Source organism: Idiotropiscis lumnitzeri, chromosome 1 (genome assembly GCF_059441095.1).
Source record: "Idiotropiscis lumnitzeri isolate Australia: NSW breed Sydney's pygmy pipehorse chromosome 1, RoL_Ilum_1.0, whole genome shotgun sequence".
NCBI classification, from domain to species: domain Eukaryota; kingdom Metazoa; phylum Chordata; class Actinopteri; order Syngnathiformes; family Syngnathidae; genus Idiotropiscis; species Idiotropiscis lumnitzeri.
The window spans coordinates 44,541,536-44,556,165 of record NC_142391.1 but is presented as its reverse complement, the minus strand read 5'-3'; the positions used below and the strand labels follow the sequence as shown (position 1 = coordinate 44,556,165).

The following is a 14,630-nucleotide window of genomic DNA, read 5'->3' as shown; positions in this document are numbered from 1 at the left end:
TTCTGACCAAACTTCCATCCATTATCTGTACCGCTTCTCCTAACTCGGGTCGCAACGGGTGCTGGAACCTATCACAGCTATCTTCGGGCACTAGGCGGGGTACACCCTGAACTGAATGCCAGCCAATCGCAGGGCAATATAGACGAACAACCATCCACCCTCACACTCATACCTAGGGGCAATTTAAAGTGTTCAATTAACCTATACATGCCTTTGGAATGTGGGAGGAAACCGGAGTACCTGGAGGAAACCTATGCAGGCACGGAGAGAACATGCAAACTCCACACATGAAGGCCCAAGCCGGAATCAAACTCACCACCTCTGCACTGTGAGGCCATTGTGCTGACCAGTCTTCCACGGTGCAGCCCTCTAATCTAACATGTTTTGTCTAAATAAAGCACTTTGTTGCAGCCACAGTTGTTGTTATGCAAGTGTGTATACAAAAAGTATGCAAAAAAAGAATAGAAATCAAAGCATGTGCTTGTCGGGCTGCGCATCGACGTTCCTTGAACTGTCTGTGACTAATGTTTTGGTCAAATAGGTGGTGGGCGAGATTTTGGGCTTGAGCGGATTCCCTGCAGCAAGTACACTCGGACTGGCCACCCCGATGAAAAAGGCAACACTGCTCAGCACTTTTATTACTTGATTGCAATTTAAATGGATTAGATCAGCTCGACTTGTCTATTCGGTCAAGTCAACTGCAACCAGGTGAAATTTTTTCTTAAGTTCAAACGTATCATCGACTTTTCGTTTGTTAAGAAGCTCCGTGGTAATTTCTAGGAACATTTGGAGCCACAATGGATGCTCTTTTTTCATGGCAAACTAAATACAGGCTACAAATAGCGCGATCTACGTCATCGTGTGATTTTGAGATTTCGCCGGTGACAAATGAATCAAATCACTGAACTATATGGCGCTGTCTTCCATGACCAACATGGAAACGCAACGCGTCACATAACTCGCCTATAGTCTTAAATGTTTTCCTTTGATTTGATCTCTTTGACATAAATCCATGTTTTGGGTGGTATTTATTGAAACCTTTCTGCCAGTTGTCCATCCTAGAGTGTGCAAATGGGTCAGAATCAAAATCAAAATATTTTTAGTCATAATGTAGTATAAAAAAACGGCAAGACTGCCATGAATGCTTGAAAACATGACGCATTACTAGTATTTACATTTATTTAAAATGCGCTATTGCACGAATATATTTTGAATGTGAAGGCAACGACCTGTGTTTATTGTGAACTTTGTTGTCCAGCAGCGCCTCCTAGAGGGCATCACATGAACTCACTCCCTAAATTTGTTTTTCATCAAAAAAACAACAAAAACACTACTTGGCACTCCCAGTAGCTATGTCGACCAACATGAACAGACAAATCCAACTAGGGGGCCCCTCTGCTCTTTTTTTGCTTTCATTTTAATCTTGAAATTGGTCAATTATCTCGTAAAATAATTGGTTCGTTGATTTATTAGAAATACACTTGCAAAGATATTTTGATCCACTTGCACAATACAAGAATACCAAATTTCCATCCATCCATTATTCAGGCAGTAGGCGGGGTTCTACTGTATTTGTTGATGGAAAGACCCAAATCATAATACTTTCTCACCACAATTAGGGAACAGATACATATCACGCATCCCTTTGATATCTATTTTTAAAATAAATCTCTGCCAGTGTTCACATTTTTACGGAGCCCCTTCGGGGACAGGGAAGAGAAAAAAAAATAATTTGCATTCCCTTGCAAAATCTTTGCGTTCCCTTGCAAAGTTTGCGAGGGAACGCAAAGTTGTTTTTTTTTTCGAGTGAATGTTTATTTATTTATTTTTTTAATGCGCGTTTATGTACTTCCGGGTCAGTTTGACTACCCTTGCCTCGAATGCGTTGCTGTTCAAGAGACGACAGTACGTTGGAGGCGGCACTAATACAGTACATAAACGTGCATTAAAAAAATAAATAAATAAACATTCACTCGAAAAAAAAACAACAACAACTTTGCGTTCCCTCGCAAACTTTGCGAGGGAATGCAATCTTTGCAAGGGAATGCAAAGATTTTGCGAGGGAACGCAAAGTTTTTTAAAAAAAGTTACAAAAAACTTTGCGTTCCCTCACAAAATCTTTGCATTCCCTTGCAAAGATTGCATTCCCTCGCAAAGTTAGCATTCCCTCGCAAACTTTGCGAGGGAACCCAAAGTTGTTGTTTTTTTTCGAGTGAATGTTTATTTATTTATTTTTTAATGCGCGTTTATGTACTTCCGGGTCAGTTTGACTACCCTTGCCTCGAATGCGCGGCTGTTCAAGAGACGACAGTACGTTGGAGGCGGCACTAATCATGGAGGAGGGCTTGGAACGTTTCTTGCGGTCAAGAAATGTCCCTAACGGTGACATTATGCGCATGAAAAGCGACAAGGTGCATACAATTCACTCTAACATAATTCCTTAATAATAGCAATATGGGTCCCTACTGTTAACTTTCTGTTTTGCATAATACTAGCGTGCAAACTGTTTACCTTTTGAGTGGCAAGAAAAGCATAAATTTGATTAACTATTATTTTAGTAACTATTTTTTAGTAACATAGAGGTAAAAATACAGTGTGAACTTAACTGGGTTAGGGGTGAAGCTAGCATTTCTATCTAGTCTAGCTGCACTGTTAATGCTCTTATAGTATTGAAGATATTTAACACAAATTAAAAACTACGTTACAAAAATAGTAAATGTGCTGCCACTTCCAGATGTTTAATATTGAATACATTTAATTATGACTGCTGTGTGCCATTACTCATGTGAATATATACAAAATAAGTTATTAAGTAAGTAAACATTGCAAGTATTTATTCTCATATTTCATATTTGCAGGTTGACATGGCAGTAATTTCCCTTTTGACTGACGAGCAATTGGGCAAATATATCACTTCCTACGGTGATCGAGTAGCTGTCCTTTGCTTTTGTCGACAGAAAATGCCCAGTGCTGATAATGAAACTCTCATCCAGACATTAAGGGACAAAATAAGATCAAGGAAAAAAAGTGTACTGAGTGGAACTCCAGGTGTGCTCCGAAACCACGACAGGGGGAATGGCAAGAGAAAAAAATATTTCTGCGGAAAAGAGTTGCAGGAAGATTGAAATAGGATGGCTCCATTTTTATGGCAATGAATACCATCAAGTTAGGACAACCAATGGTGGAGGAACAGGCATGCCATTATGGAAAAAACAACAACTGTTGCTCAGATTTTGGAATTGGGAAAAGAGTTATTTTTCCCAGATGGAAGCTCAACCAAAGGATCAGTTGGTGACTTTACTTTTGAGGTCTGTGACTTTAAAAGAAATCAGATTACTTTAGATGAAACGGTTGGCAGACTCTATGAAAAAACCAAACTGAAGCTGCTGAGATTTTACATATGCACAAAAGAGGTTCCTTCCACATGTCAAGTGGATAAACACAGTGAAGATACTTTATCTGTCACCAACATGAAGGGAGGACTTTCACAGTTGAATGAAGATGGATCTCACCTTGACGGAGGTGATCTGTATAGAAACGTACTGGATCACGGACACTCATCTGACAGTGACGTAGGCGAACAGGTTTGTGCCAGTTGATGCATTATTTGTTATGCTCGATTGAAGTAAAACAGAAGTGAAGTCTTTTTGCTACTCAAAAAACAAAAACATGTGTGCCAACAATGAACATGTTTGCTAAAAAATGCATCACAAAGACTGAGGGAAAATTCACAGCTATTTAATACTATTTGTCCAGCATTTAATCAGAATAAAGTGCTTACCATTAGATGATTTTAAATTGTTGCAGACAATTGTTTTAGAGTTCACTGTATTTGTTGCAGAGTTTGCAATTACAAGCAAGGTTAAACAAACAACAAGGACTTTCTGAGAGTGGGAGAGCAGAAGAGGCAGGAAAATCCCAACCATCTTCTTCAACCTCAACAGCAAATAATGAAACAAACATTGGCCAGGGGAAGGAGTCAGACATCAACACAAACGGACAGGATGCAGTTTGGATTAATCTCCCAAATTCTAAAGACTTCCCTGATGCTTGCTTTGAAATTATGGACATGACCAGAGCAGTTCCAAATGGATTCTCACAAACAGAGATGGAGTACAGCTCCCTCGACACTTTTGAAGAAGCAGATACAGTTGAATGGGATCCAGAGGATAGCCTTGGGAGAATATATCAAGATGAGTCTGTAGTAATTGTTGGGGTAAGGTAGAAATACTAATGCAGGTTTTAAATCATTTGAAAGAGTGGAATAATCTGCTAATTAAAGTCTGTACATTTCATACTGTCATACTTTTCTTTTTCTGAAATATATTGAGATTTTAAAAATATGTAAAATTCCATTTTAGAAAGACTCAGTATACAGTAAATAACAGCGTAATAAATTGTTTGATAAGGCCATTAACTTGAGGTTAAACGAATAATACGTTTGTCATTTAATACATTGTGTTCAATTAATTCTTCAGAGTTCTGGGATGTATGGTGGGACCGAACAGGCTTCACAACCTCCTCTGCCTCCTGCTGCTAATGACCTGCCTTCGCAAATTGGACAGTCCACTCAACAAGAGGTGATGGAAACTGCACAGGTAGGCTCCATTGCAAGTTACCCCAAACACACTCTCTAAACTACTGACTTATTTTACACAACTGTTAAGTAATATAATATCGTATTTTGTCATTTAATGGTCCTACAGTTTACATTTACAGTTTCAGGGATTGAGGGGAACATTATCATGGAGAAGCAGCATTCAGTTTTTGTGCGACGTCACATATATAAAACATACTTCCAGAGAATTGCAAGAATGCTTAAGGTGTGAATTTCTTTAAAACAAAAACAAAAATATAATTTCGGAAATGTTTGTTGTTAAATAATCTGGAGCAACACTTTAATTTTAATCCTTAACATAAATTTTAAGTTGACTATTTACAGTAGTTTTGTTGGTTTTTGGGAGGTGGGGGCCAGGTCAGAGGTACAACCATTCGATTCCCACTCCATCCAATCATGTGTCCTCCACAGCCACTCACATTAATGTATGGCTTGGTGTGAATGTTTGGTGGTGGTCGGGAGGGGTCGTAGGCGCACACTCGCAGCTACGCTTCTGTCAACTTGCCCAGGGCAGTTGTGGCAAATACGTAGTTTAACACCACCATCGTGTGAATGCATGAGTGCATGAATAATGTATTCATTGTGAGCACTTTGAGTGTCTGGTTGTCCAGAAAAGCGCTACATAGATACGATGCATTATTATTATTGTTAGGTTTTTACTTGCATTATAGGACACATAGGATGAGGCATTATTTTGATCCTCACACAATTATCTTCAAAGTTCATTTCACATTTCACCTTTGCTATGTTGACTAAACAGTATTTTTGTTGTTTGAATGTTTATTCTTTCAGGACAGTGGACCAAATCAAACGCAAGACGTGCTCTCAATTTCAAGCAGTCTTCTGTCCCCGACAACCTCACCTGACAACCATAGCGATCCAAGGACTACATGGCATGCATCGATTTGAAGGATAAAGATTGTTGATGATCTTTTGTCAGTGTTTATGGACAGTAGTACAATGGAATTCAATTTAAAGATTAAGTTTGTAAATGAAAAAGCTATTGATGATGCTGGCGTGTCAAGGGAAGGTTACACTGCATTCTGGGAACAATTTCTTGAACAGTGTGAGGGGGAAACAGAGCGGGTTCCAAGGCTGAGGCCAGATATTTGTGAGGCTGAATGGCAAGCGGTTGGCCGGATCTGGGTGAAAGGGTTATTGGACCATGGTGTCATGCCAGTGAGGCTATCAAAATCTTTCATTTTAGCCTGCATCTATGGCATGGACTCAGTTGATGTAGACATCCTTACATCATCATTCCTTAACTACCTTCCTCCCATTGAGACATCAGCAGTTGAGAAGGGCCTCCAGGGCACAATAGAGGAAAGTGATGAAGAGGACTTGCTTGATGTATTTACAAAAATGGGTTCCCATTTCCTCCCACCAAAGACTAGCTTACAGCCTGCCATTCAAACAATGGCTCATAAAGCCCTTCTACAAGAGCCCAAGTTTATACTTGATTGTTTCGCCACAATAATGATACTTGTGCATCACAAATTACCAGATAAGCAAAGTGTGTTGTCCCTGTATGACTCCAAGAAGGCCACAGGCAAAAAAGTGTTGCAACTGCTTGAAACAACAAAGATGGTGATGTCTCAAGGAGAGCAAGCAACCTTTAACTATCTCCAAAGTTATGTAAAAAATGCTGATCAAACCAAAGCTGAAAAAATCCTGCGTTTCTGGACTGGTTCCTCTGTCATCTGTGTTGACAACATTCTGGTATGCTTCAATAGTGAAAGTGGACTGAACAGAAGGCCTGTTGCCCATACCTGTGGAGCCACACTTGAAGTAACATGCACATACAGCTCTTACCCTGAATTCCGCACAGAGTTTGACAACATTCTGTCCAGTAACTACTTAGAAATGGACATTCTTTAAATCTGACACCATGCAGAAAGCAGGCTTTTCTGTTTGTACATTAATACACTGACATAGTTTCCACATTTTCCCATTTTCTGCTCCACTTATTTTTATGATGGTTCCATGTTAGATGGAGCACTATCTTATTTTTGTGTGAGAAGCGGGGTTCATCGTGGATTGTTCACCAGACCAGGACCAGGAATGTGGGAGAAAGTTGGAGCACATGGAGAAAACCCACATGGTCAAGAGAACATGCCAAATGCCACGCAGAAGGCTGAGGACTGGATTTGAGCATGCAACTTTTTAGGTGGATGTGATAACTTCTCATCCTGTGCTGCAGTTATATACATTTGATTTTATTAATTTAGCTTTGAAAAAGGCATGTTGTACGAGTGATCATCACGTTCCACAATTTTGAGGTCCTTTTGTGTGTGAAGTTGGCTTGTTCTTCCGATGATTGCATGGCTGTTCTACAGGTACTCCGGCTTCCCTCCAAATTCCCAAAAGTTCCCTAATTAAGGTCAGTTGAAGTTTCTAAATAATAATTAAAAATAACAATTGGGGAAAAGAGATGTCCCAAGACTCACAACACTTTTTTTTAAGACCCAGAGTTGCCCATCAACGGTCGAATGGTTAATTGCTGTTGATATGTAGTGTTCTTACATTCTAAATTGTTAAAAAAATATTTGCTCTGTTACGAGAAACAAGAGACATGTTTTTCCAGTTGCCATTCCATTTGCATCCAAAGGCTGTTCGTGAACAGATATCCTAACGTTGCTTTTCTGTCAGGTAAATTGATGTTTGTAAGAATTTGTGATTGCTAATAAAATTTGTTCTATTTCAGTGTAACAATTTGCATTTTTTAAACACATGACACCACCTGCTGACCAAAGCAAGGAGTGACAATTATGTCAACATCTTTAACAGGCAAGTTTCTAAAATCTCAATTAGGATAATACAATACTACTTTATTTAAATAGCGCATTCCACAACAGCTGTCTGCAGAAACATTATTTAACATGCAGTTAGGTTCAGAAATTGTGGCTGAAGTCAGTGACCAAGACAGAAAGTGTATGTCATATTTTAATTTGAATGTAAAAGAAAATATGGATACCATACTCGCATGATTGGTGATAGGAAGGAAAAATAGTTTCACCAACAATGAATCTTTATGGCCAATGAAAACGTAATGCTTGTGAATTACAGAATTGCGGTGATGGCCTCTTTGAGGTACAAATACAAGTTCACAGCCTGATATGGATCTCTTGGTAGAGTCATATCAGACTGGGCCATTAACACAGCACACAATACAAATACATCCGGATCACAAGGCATGGTCTTACGAAAAACACACTGGTTTTTGCACAGTTGAACTTGTTCATTGTCAACAGGGGAGAGGAAGTCCCTTGTCCCATAAAGTTCAGGTAAAGCATACATCACGTTGGGCCGACCACTGGGGACATTTATGTTCTTTGAGGGCCGAATGAGATTGCAGTTCCAAACTTGGGCAGTCTCATCCAATTCATCCTGTTGAAAATAATATGCAGATAGATTTAGGAAGAGCTACACAGTCAAATCAATTTTAATGAGCAAGAAATTACAGCATAAAGCCCCTTTTCTCTCCTTATTTGCCACTCACTCGCATCTTCATCCCACCTTTCCTCCATCTCTGTTTATCTTGGTCATTTCATATTCACCGTGTGAAACCCACCACACACACGTACCACCATCTTCTTTCCCCTATCCATCCTTTTTTATTTCCTATCCTTGTTATTTCCATTAACACACTCTCATATGCACAAATACACGTTTAATAAATTACTATATTGGAATGTAGTAACTCACCTGAATAAATCCCATGCAACAAAATTGCAGGAGGCTTTTGTCCAGAAATCCAGCATCAAAGAAGCCATTGTCTCTAAGGTCTGTGAAGAGTGATAACCAGAACTCCATACACTGGCTGCGAAGAAACCCCCACCAATATTCAATTCTTTGATTGGCGGTACTGGCTCCATCCAAGTAGCTGTCAAGGGTGCTTCCTGGTGGTATGGGGACAAGGAAACGCTGGAAGCCTTTGACATGGCCATTTTCAGTTCCAAGATCACCTCTAACGATTCGAGGACAACCCCCTAAACGCTGCACAACTCCCATGTAGTAACCTCCAATCAACTTCGGGTCACTGCTTGTTGTGTAGGCATTGAGCCACATTATTTTCCTTGAAAAGCCATCAATAGCCCCATTGATGCAAATTCCAAATGGCTTCACTTTATCATAGGAATCCAGGTGCCAAATAAAGTTCGGCCCTTTAGAGAAGTAGCTTCGTCGTCTCAGACGTCTTGCCTGCCTTAAGGACACTCCACTCGGGTCCAACTCTTTCAGCACCAGACGAACATCCTCTTTCCTGACTCGAAGTCCATGTTCTCTGCATTTACTGTACATCCATCGGTACCCGTGTAACTGTCCGGAGTGCTGCAATTGACCTCTAATAAAGTCAACCAGGACTGCCAAGTCAGTGAACGTTTTACGACGAAATAATCCTTTTTTGTTTAGCACTCGCTTCAGATGTCTTTCACTTATTTGAAAACCGTGCTTAATATCCAGAACTGATTTTATTTCTTTGTATTTCAAGCCAATTTCAAAGTAAAATTTAAGTAAACTCGCCCACGGGTGAACACACTCCAACTTTGCTGCGTTTGTTTACACGGAAGATGACCCGGAAGTACATAAACGCGCATTAAAAAAGAAAAACATTCACTCGAAAAAAAAAACTAAACAACTTTGCATTCCCTCGCAAAGTTTGCGTTCCCTCTTTGCAAGGGAACGCAAAGTTTTTTTTTTCTCTTTGGTGTCCTCTAAGGGGCTCCGTAAAATGCAGTGGTGGGCGGTCAAGGCCTTCTCTGCTGGCTTACCATAGTCAAGAACTTATGATCATATTCTTCACATTGATATAATATTATATCTTGCTATTTCATTTTTAAGTGAGGTTTTAATTCAATCAGAATTCAGCTAGCTCATGTTGCCAGGCAGATTTCATAATACCAGTAGCACACACTATTTGTCGGAGGCCTTCAGATACAATGGTGCGGGAAAACTGTTCTGTCTCAAGAGGGCTTTTACAGTTGCTAGACAGTTGCGATAGCCAATCTGATCACACGTTAGTTACAGTGAGTCTTCTCGCTGGCCTCAGTTCGAAAATCTAAAATATGTTCTTGCTTTTGTAAACCACAATGGCCGAAGGGGGGGAAAGTGTGGATTTCATTGCAAATACACTTGCGAGGCAATTTTCAAGATGGACCTTCCAAGAGAAGCTAGGTCGTCCAACAATCACTCAGTAGTGCGTAAGTGTGTGTATATTGTCCAGCCGTGGTGTCATAAATGATTGTAATATGAGGGGGATTTATTTAAGTCAGGTCACTGATGGTGTAGTGGTACACTCGCCCGAGTTGTGTGCGGGCAGCGTGGGTTCAGTTCCCACTCAGTGACGGTGTCTATGTCTTCCCTGTGACTGGCTGGCGACCAGTTCAGGGTGTAGCGCGCCTTTCGCCCGTAGTCAACTGGGATAGGCTCCAGCACCCTCCCGCAACCCTGTACAGGATAAGCGGTGTGGATAATGACATGACATGACGTTTATTTACGTCAGACAAAGTAGCTCTGAAGGCCTACGTGTGAAATGCACAGCCTGCCACTGGTGAAATGTGGCAAGAATATGAGGGAAACATTGAGCTGCTGTTGTCATCACAGAAGGAGAATTTATTCTTCAGGTTTCAACAACAAAATGACAGTTTAAAGGCGTTAATTTTCAGTCTTGTTTTACAAAACACAGTCATAACTAGAGTTATTAAAATACAGTAATTCTATTAACCTTAAATTCAATAACACAAAACCTCTCTATCAAATTTATATATATCTTACTATTCTCCCAGTCTCAATGAATGTGTGAGGATCGCTCCCCAGCCGGGGCTGGGAAGCGGTGTGGGTGGATTCTTAAGGCGCAGACAAGGGAAAATATGGTAGGAACAATATTTATTGTGGCCGGCAAAAAACAATTTACAGTCGATAGGCAAGGGGAGTTGCTATCAGAGACAATAGTGGAGCTATACTTACAGACGCCGGGCGACGTGAACGAAAAACACTGGGGGAACAACCTTCCCCCAGGAAAAGAAAAACGATTAACAAAAGGAGCTTGCAACGCAAGAAAACCGAAAACAAGAATGTCCTTCCTCCAAAGGGTAAGGTTAAATCCGATCATCGAAAAACACAAAGCGAGCCGAAACGTAGCTGAAGACATAAACAAGGTAACAATAAGCACGATCAAGACACGGAGCAAAGGTTGGCAAAGACTATAGCAAAGGCACAAGGCGAGAGCAAGTTGGTCAGCAATAATCCGACACGCGGAGGTGCGTGTCGGAGGCTTATATAGTCAGTAATCACTGGCGTGATGAGTTACAGCTGAGCGTCTCGTGAGCTCGCCCCGCTCGTGGCCGCGTCTCCGGGCAACGCGCCCTCGACCCCGCCCACTCTGCTGCAACGACGAGGCACGGATCGTGACAGTACCCCCCCCTTAACGGACGGATTCCAGACGTCCCAAACAACACAAATACACAGTCCAAGAACAAGGGTGGGCGGAAGGGGTTGGGAGGTGGGACCACCACCCGAGTTCGAGACCGGTCTGGCGGATGTCCGGGAGGCCAGACCAGGGACAGGAACGTGGAACGGTGGCTGGTCGTCGAGCCCCGCCGGGACTGGAACGTGGAGCGGCGGCTGGTCGTCGAGCCCCGCCGGGACTGGAACGTGGAGCGGCGGCTGGTCGTCGAGCCCCGCCGGGACTGGAACGTGGAGCGGCGGCTGATCGTCGAACCCCGTCGAGACGGGAACGTGGACTTGAGGCGGACGCACGATGTGCTCCGCCGAGACGTGAACTTGGGACGGACGCAGGGAGTGCTCCGCTTGAACGTGGACTTGACCTTGAGACGGACGCCGGGCGTGCTCCGCCTGAACGAGAACTTGGGACGAACGCACAACGTGCTCCGCCGGAACGTGAACTTGGGACGAACGCAGGACGTGCACCGCCGGAACAGGAACTTGAAGCGCCAGAACGGGGCTCAGCAGTTGGCGAGGAGCCGGAACGGGACTCAGCAGCTGGCGGGGAGCCGGGACGGGGCTCAGCAGCTGGCGGGGGGCCGGGACGGGGCTCAGCAGCTGGCGGGGAGCCGGGACGGGGCTCAGCAGCTGGCGGGGAGCCGGGACGGGGCTCAGCAGCTGGCGGGGAGCCCGGAACGGGGCTCAGCAGCTGGCGAGGAGGCGGCGTGGTCTGCCGCAGCTGGCGAAGGGGCGGCATGGTCTGTGCCGCTGACGGAGAGGCTGCGGCGGGCCGGGCGCAGCAGGTGGACCGGGCGCAGCCGAGACGGGGAACCTGATCCCTAACCTGCACGCCCTCCTCGGCGGACCGTAGGCCATGCGCGTAGCAAAACGGGCTCCAATTTTGGATTGAAAGGCGCCCCCAGTCGATGACTGGGTTGTGTGAGGTTAGCCACGGAATTCCTAGCACGACGGGGGCTGACCTGGCCGGCATGACGAAGAAGGAGCGCTTCTCGATATGGTTACCCGACAACTTTAAGGTAAGAGGCTCGGTTAAGCGCCGGACATCGGCCAGCTCGCGCCCGTCGAGGTCATAGATTTTTTTGGATCTATCGAGCTCGGTGACCACGCAGCCGAGTCGGGACACTAAGCCCGCATCAATAAAGCATTCGTCAGCGCCAGAGTCAATGAGTGCGCGAATCTTGATGCTACCACCGAGTCCCATGATCTCCCCGGCCATCTCCAGTCTCAAGGGGGTACCGGGACTGTCCGGATCCCCTGCCACGCTGGCAGCCGGCTCTTGTCGGGGTTCTTTGGCCGCGGAGGAGCGGTCCGCGGACTCACAGTTAGTTGGGGGGCGAGGAGACGATCCCTGGCGAGCGGCCTTCTCCGGGCACCCTGCTACTCGGTGTCCTGGCAGGCCACAGTAGAAGCACGCCCCCGTGCTGCGCCGACGCTCCCTCTCACGAAGATCCGGGCGGCCCGGACCCGGCTGCCTGGACTCGTCGGAGGTTGACCACTCGGAATCCCGGATGCGTGGACGTTCGGGACGGCGCTGCTCCCACTCCCGCTCTCGAAGCTGCTCCCGGGGCGCCTGGCGGGTTGCCCCTATCTGCATGGGCTCGTCAGCTGGTGCAGGCTCTGGTACCCGGAAAAGCGGTAGCTCGGCGCGGCGCTGCTCCACCCCTCGCTCTCGGCGACGCTCTCGCAGGCGGTTGTCCAGCCGAATCGCCAGGGTGATCAGCTCCTCCAGCGTCTCGGCGTTGTCACGGGCTGCCAGCTCATCTTTTAGAGCCGAGTTCAGGCCTCTCCGGAACACGGACCTCAGGGCGCAGTCGTCGAACCCACTCTCGGCTGCTCGGATGCGGAAGGTGATCGAATAATCCGCAACAGATCGTGAGCCCTGGATACAGTCCAACAGTTCGGCTCCGGCCTCCTTCCCGCGGACCGGGTGGTGGAACACCCTTTGAAACTCGGCGAGGAAGTTAGGAAATGAGGAGCGGATTGCTGGGTGCGCGTTGCTCACGGCCATGGCCCATGCACTCGCTTGACCAGTCAGGAGGCTCATCATAAAAGCTACTTTTGAGCTGTCTAGCGCATAGGTTAGGGGCTGCTGGTCAAAAATCAGCATACAATGATGAATAAATGGGCCGCAAAGGCCAGGCTCTCCGCCGTAGCGGTCGGGATGAGCCAGGTTAGGCTCCTTAACCGGGTAACCTGGGGGCGGAACCCCGGAAGGGGGATCGACCGGGTTGGGAACCGGCGAGGCAGGGTGAACTGGGGTACTCAGTCGGACCCCTAGGCTCATGAGTTGCTGGACCAGTTGGCCGACCGCGACGCGCAGGGTCGCGAGCTCGGTCGCCTGTTGGCCCACTAAGCGTCCTTGGCTGGTCAAGGCATGAAAAATTTTCTCCTTGTCTGCAGAATCCATGGTCGGATTATTCTGTGAGGATCGCTCCCCAGCCGGGGCTGGGAAGCGGTGTGGGTGGATTCTTAAGGCGCAGACAAGGGAAAATATGGTAGGAACAATATTTATTGTGGCCGGCAAAAAACAATTTACAGTCGATAGGCAAGGGGAGTTGCTATCAGAGACAATAGTGGAGCTATACTTACAGACGCCGGGCGACGTGAACGAAAAACACTGGGGGAACAACCTTCCCCCAGGAAAAGAAAAACGATTAACAAAAGGAGCTTGCAACGCAAGAAAACCGAAAACAAGAATGTCCTTCCTCCAAAGGGTAAGGTTAAATCCGATCATCGAAAAACACAAAGCGAGCCGAAACGTAGCTGAAGACATAAACAAGGTAACAATAAGCACGATCAAGACACGGAGCAAAGGTTGGCAAAGACTATAGCAAAGGCACAAGGCGAGAGCAAGTTGGTCAGCAATAATCCGACACGCGGAGGTGCGTGTCGGAGGCTTATATAGTCAGTAATCACTGGCGTGATGAGTTACAGCTGAGCGTCTCGTGAGCTCGCCCCGCTCGTGGCCGCGTCTCCGGGCAACGCGCCCTCGACCCCGCCCACTCTGCTGCAACGACGAGGCACGGATCGTGACAGAATGTAGTCTCCACCCCATGTCCGGTGTTCTGTCAAAATGTCCTGCCGTACAAATCGTCCTATTGGAGGCTGATTTAAAAGCTGCACAATATTTTCGGTCTCCTGAGCATTTGACTCGTACATGCATGGTCGAACGACCAGAATATCAACAAGATCCTCTTTCTCCAACTCTTCAAACACCTGGATTCCCATAGATACGTTTGAGATTTCACTTTGTGAGTCAATTTCTGACTTGTTGTTGCCTGACATATTTCCCTTTGAATCACATCACACTTCCGGGTTTGTCGCTTGGCAGAATCTCACTTCAGGAAAAGGATTATTTTGTCAGCTATACCAATTTTTTTTCATTCTTTATTATTTGCATTATGTGTAATTACTTTACTTGTTACACGAAAAGATTTATTTTGGCATTTTCTGAACTTACTTCACACTTGGTTTTTAAACTTCATATTAGCTGTTTCGTTTGAAATTCAAATTGGTCATTTGGGATTTGGTACAAGAGAAAATGGCATTT

The 14,630-nt window shown here is 45.1% G+C and overlaps 1 protein-coding gene and 1 pseudogene across 1 annotated transcript; one reads left to right on the top strand and one right to left on the bottom strand.

The window, feature by feature from the left end:
- The first annotated feature begins 2,270 nt into the window (after positions 1-2,270).
- LOC148344766 (uncharacterized) lies at positions 2,271-6,496 on the top strand (annotated as a pseudogene).
- A 1,182-nt stretch (positions 6,497-7,678) lies between these two features.
- LOC148344765 (uncharacterized) lies at positions 7,679-9,112 on the bottom strand. Its single transcript, XM_088309333.1, has 2 exons — positions 8,324-9,112; positions 7,679-7,762 (listed from the first exon to the last, which is right to left on the bottom strand). The coding sequence occupies exons 1-2, from the start codon at positions 8,915-8,917 to the stop codon at positions 7,679-7,681; spliced, it is 678 nt and encodes a 225-aa protein (XP_088165459.1). The 5' UTR covers positions 8,918-9,112.
- Positions 9,113-14,630: the final 5,518 nt, after the last annotated feature.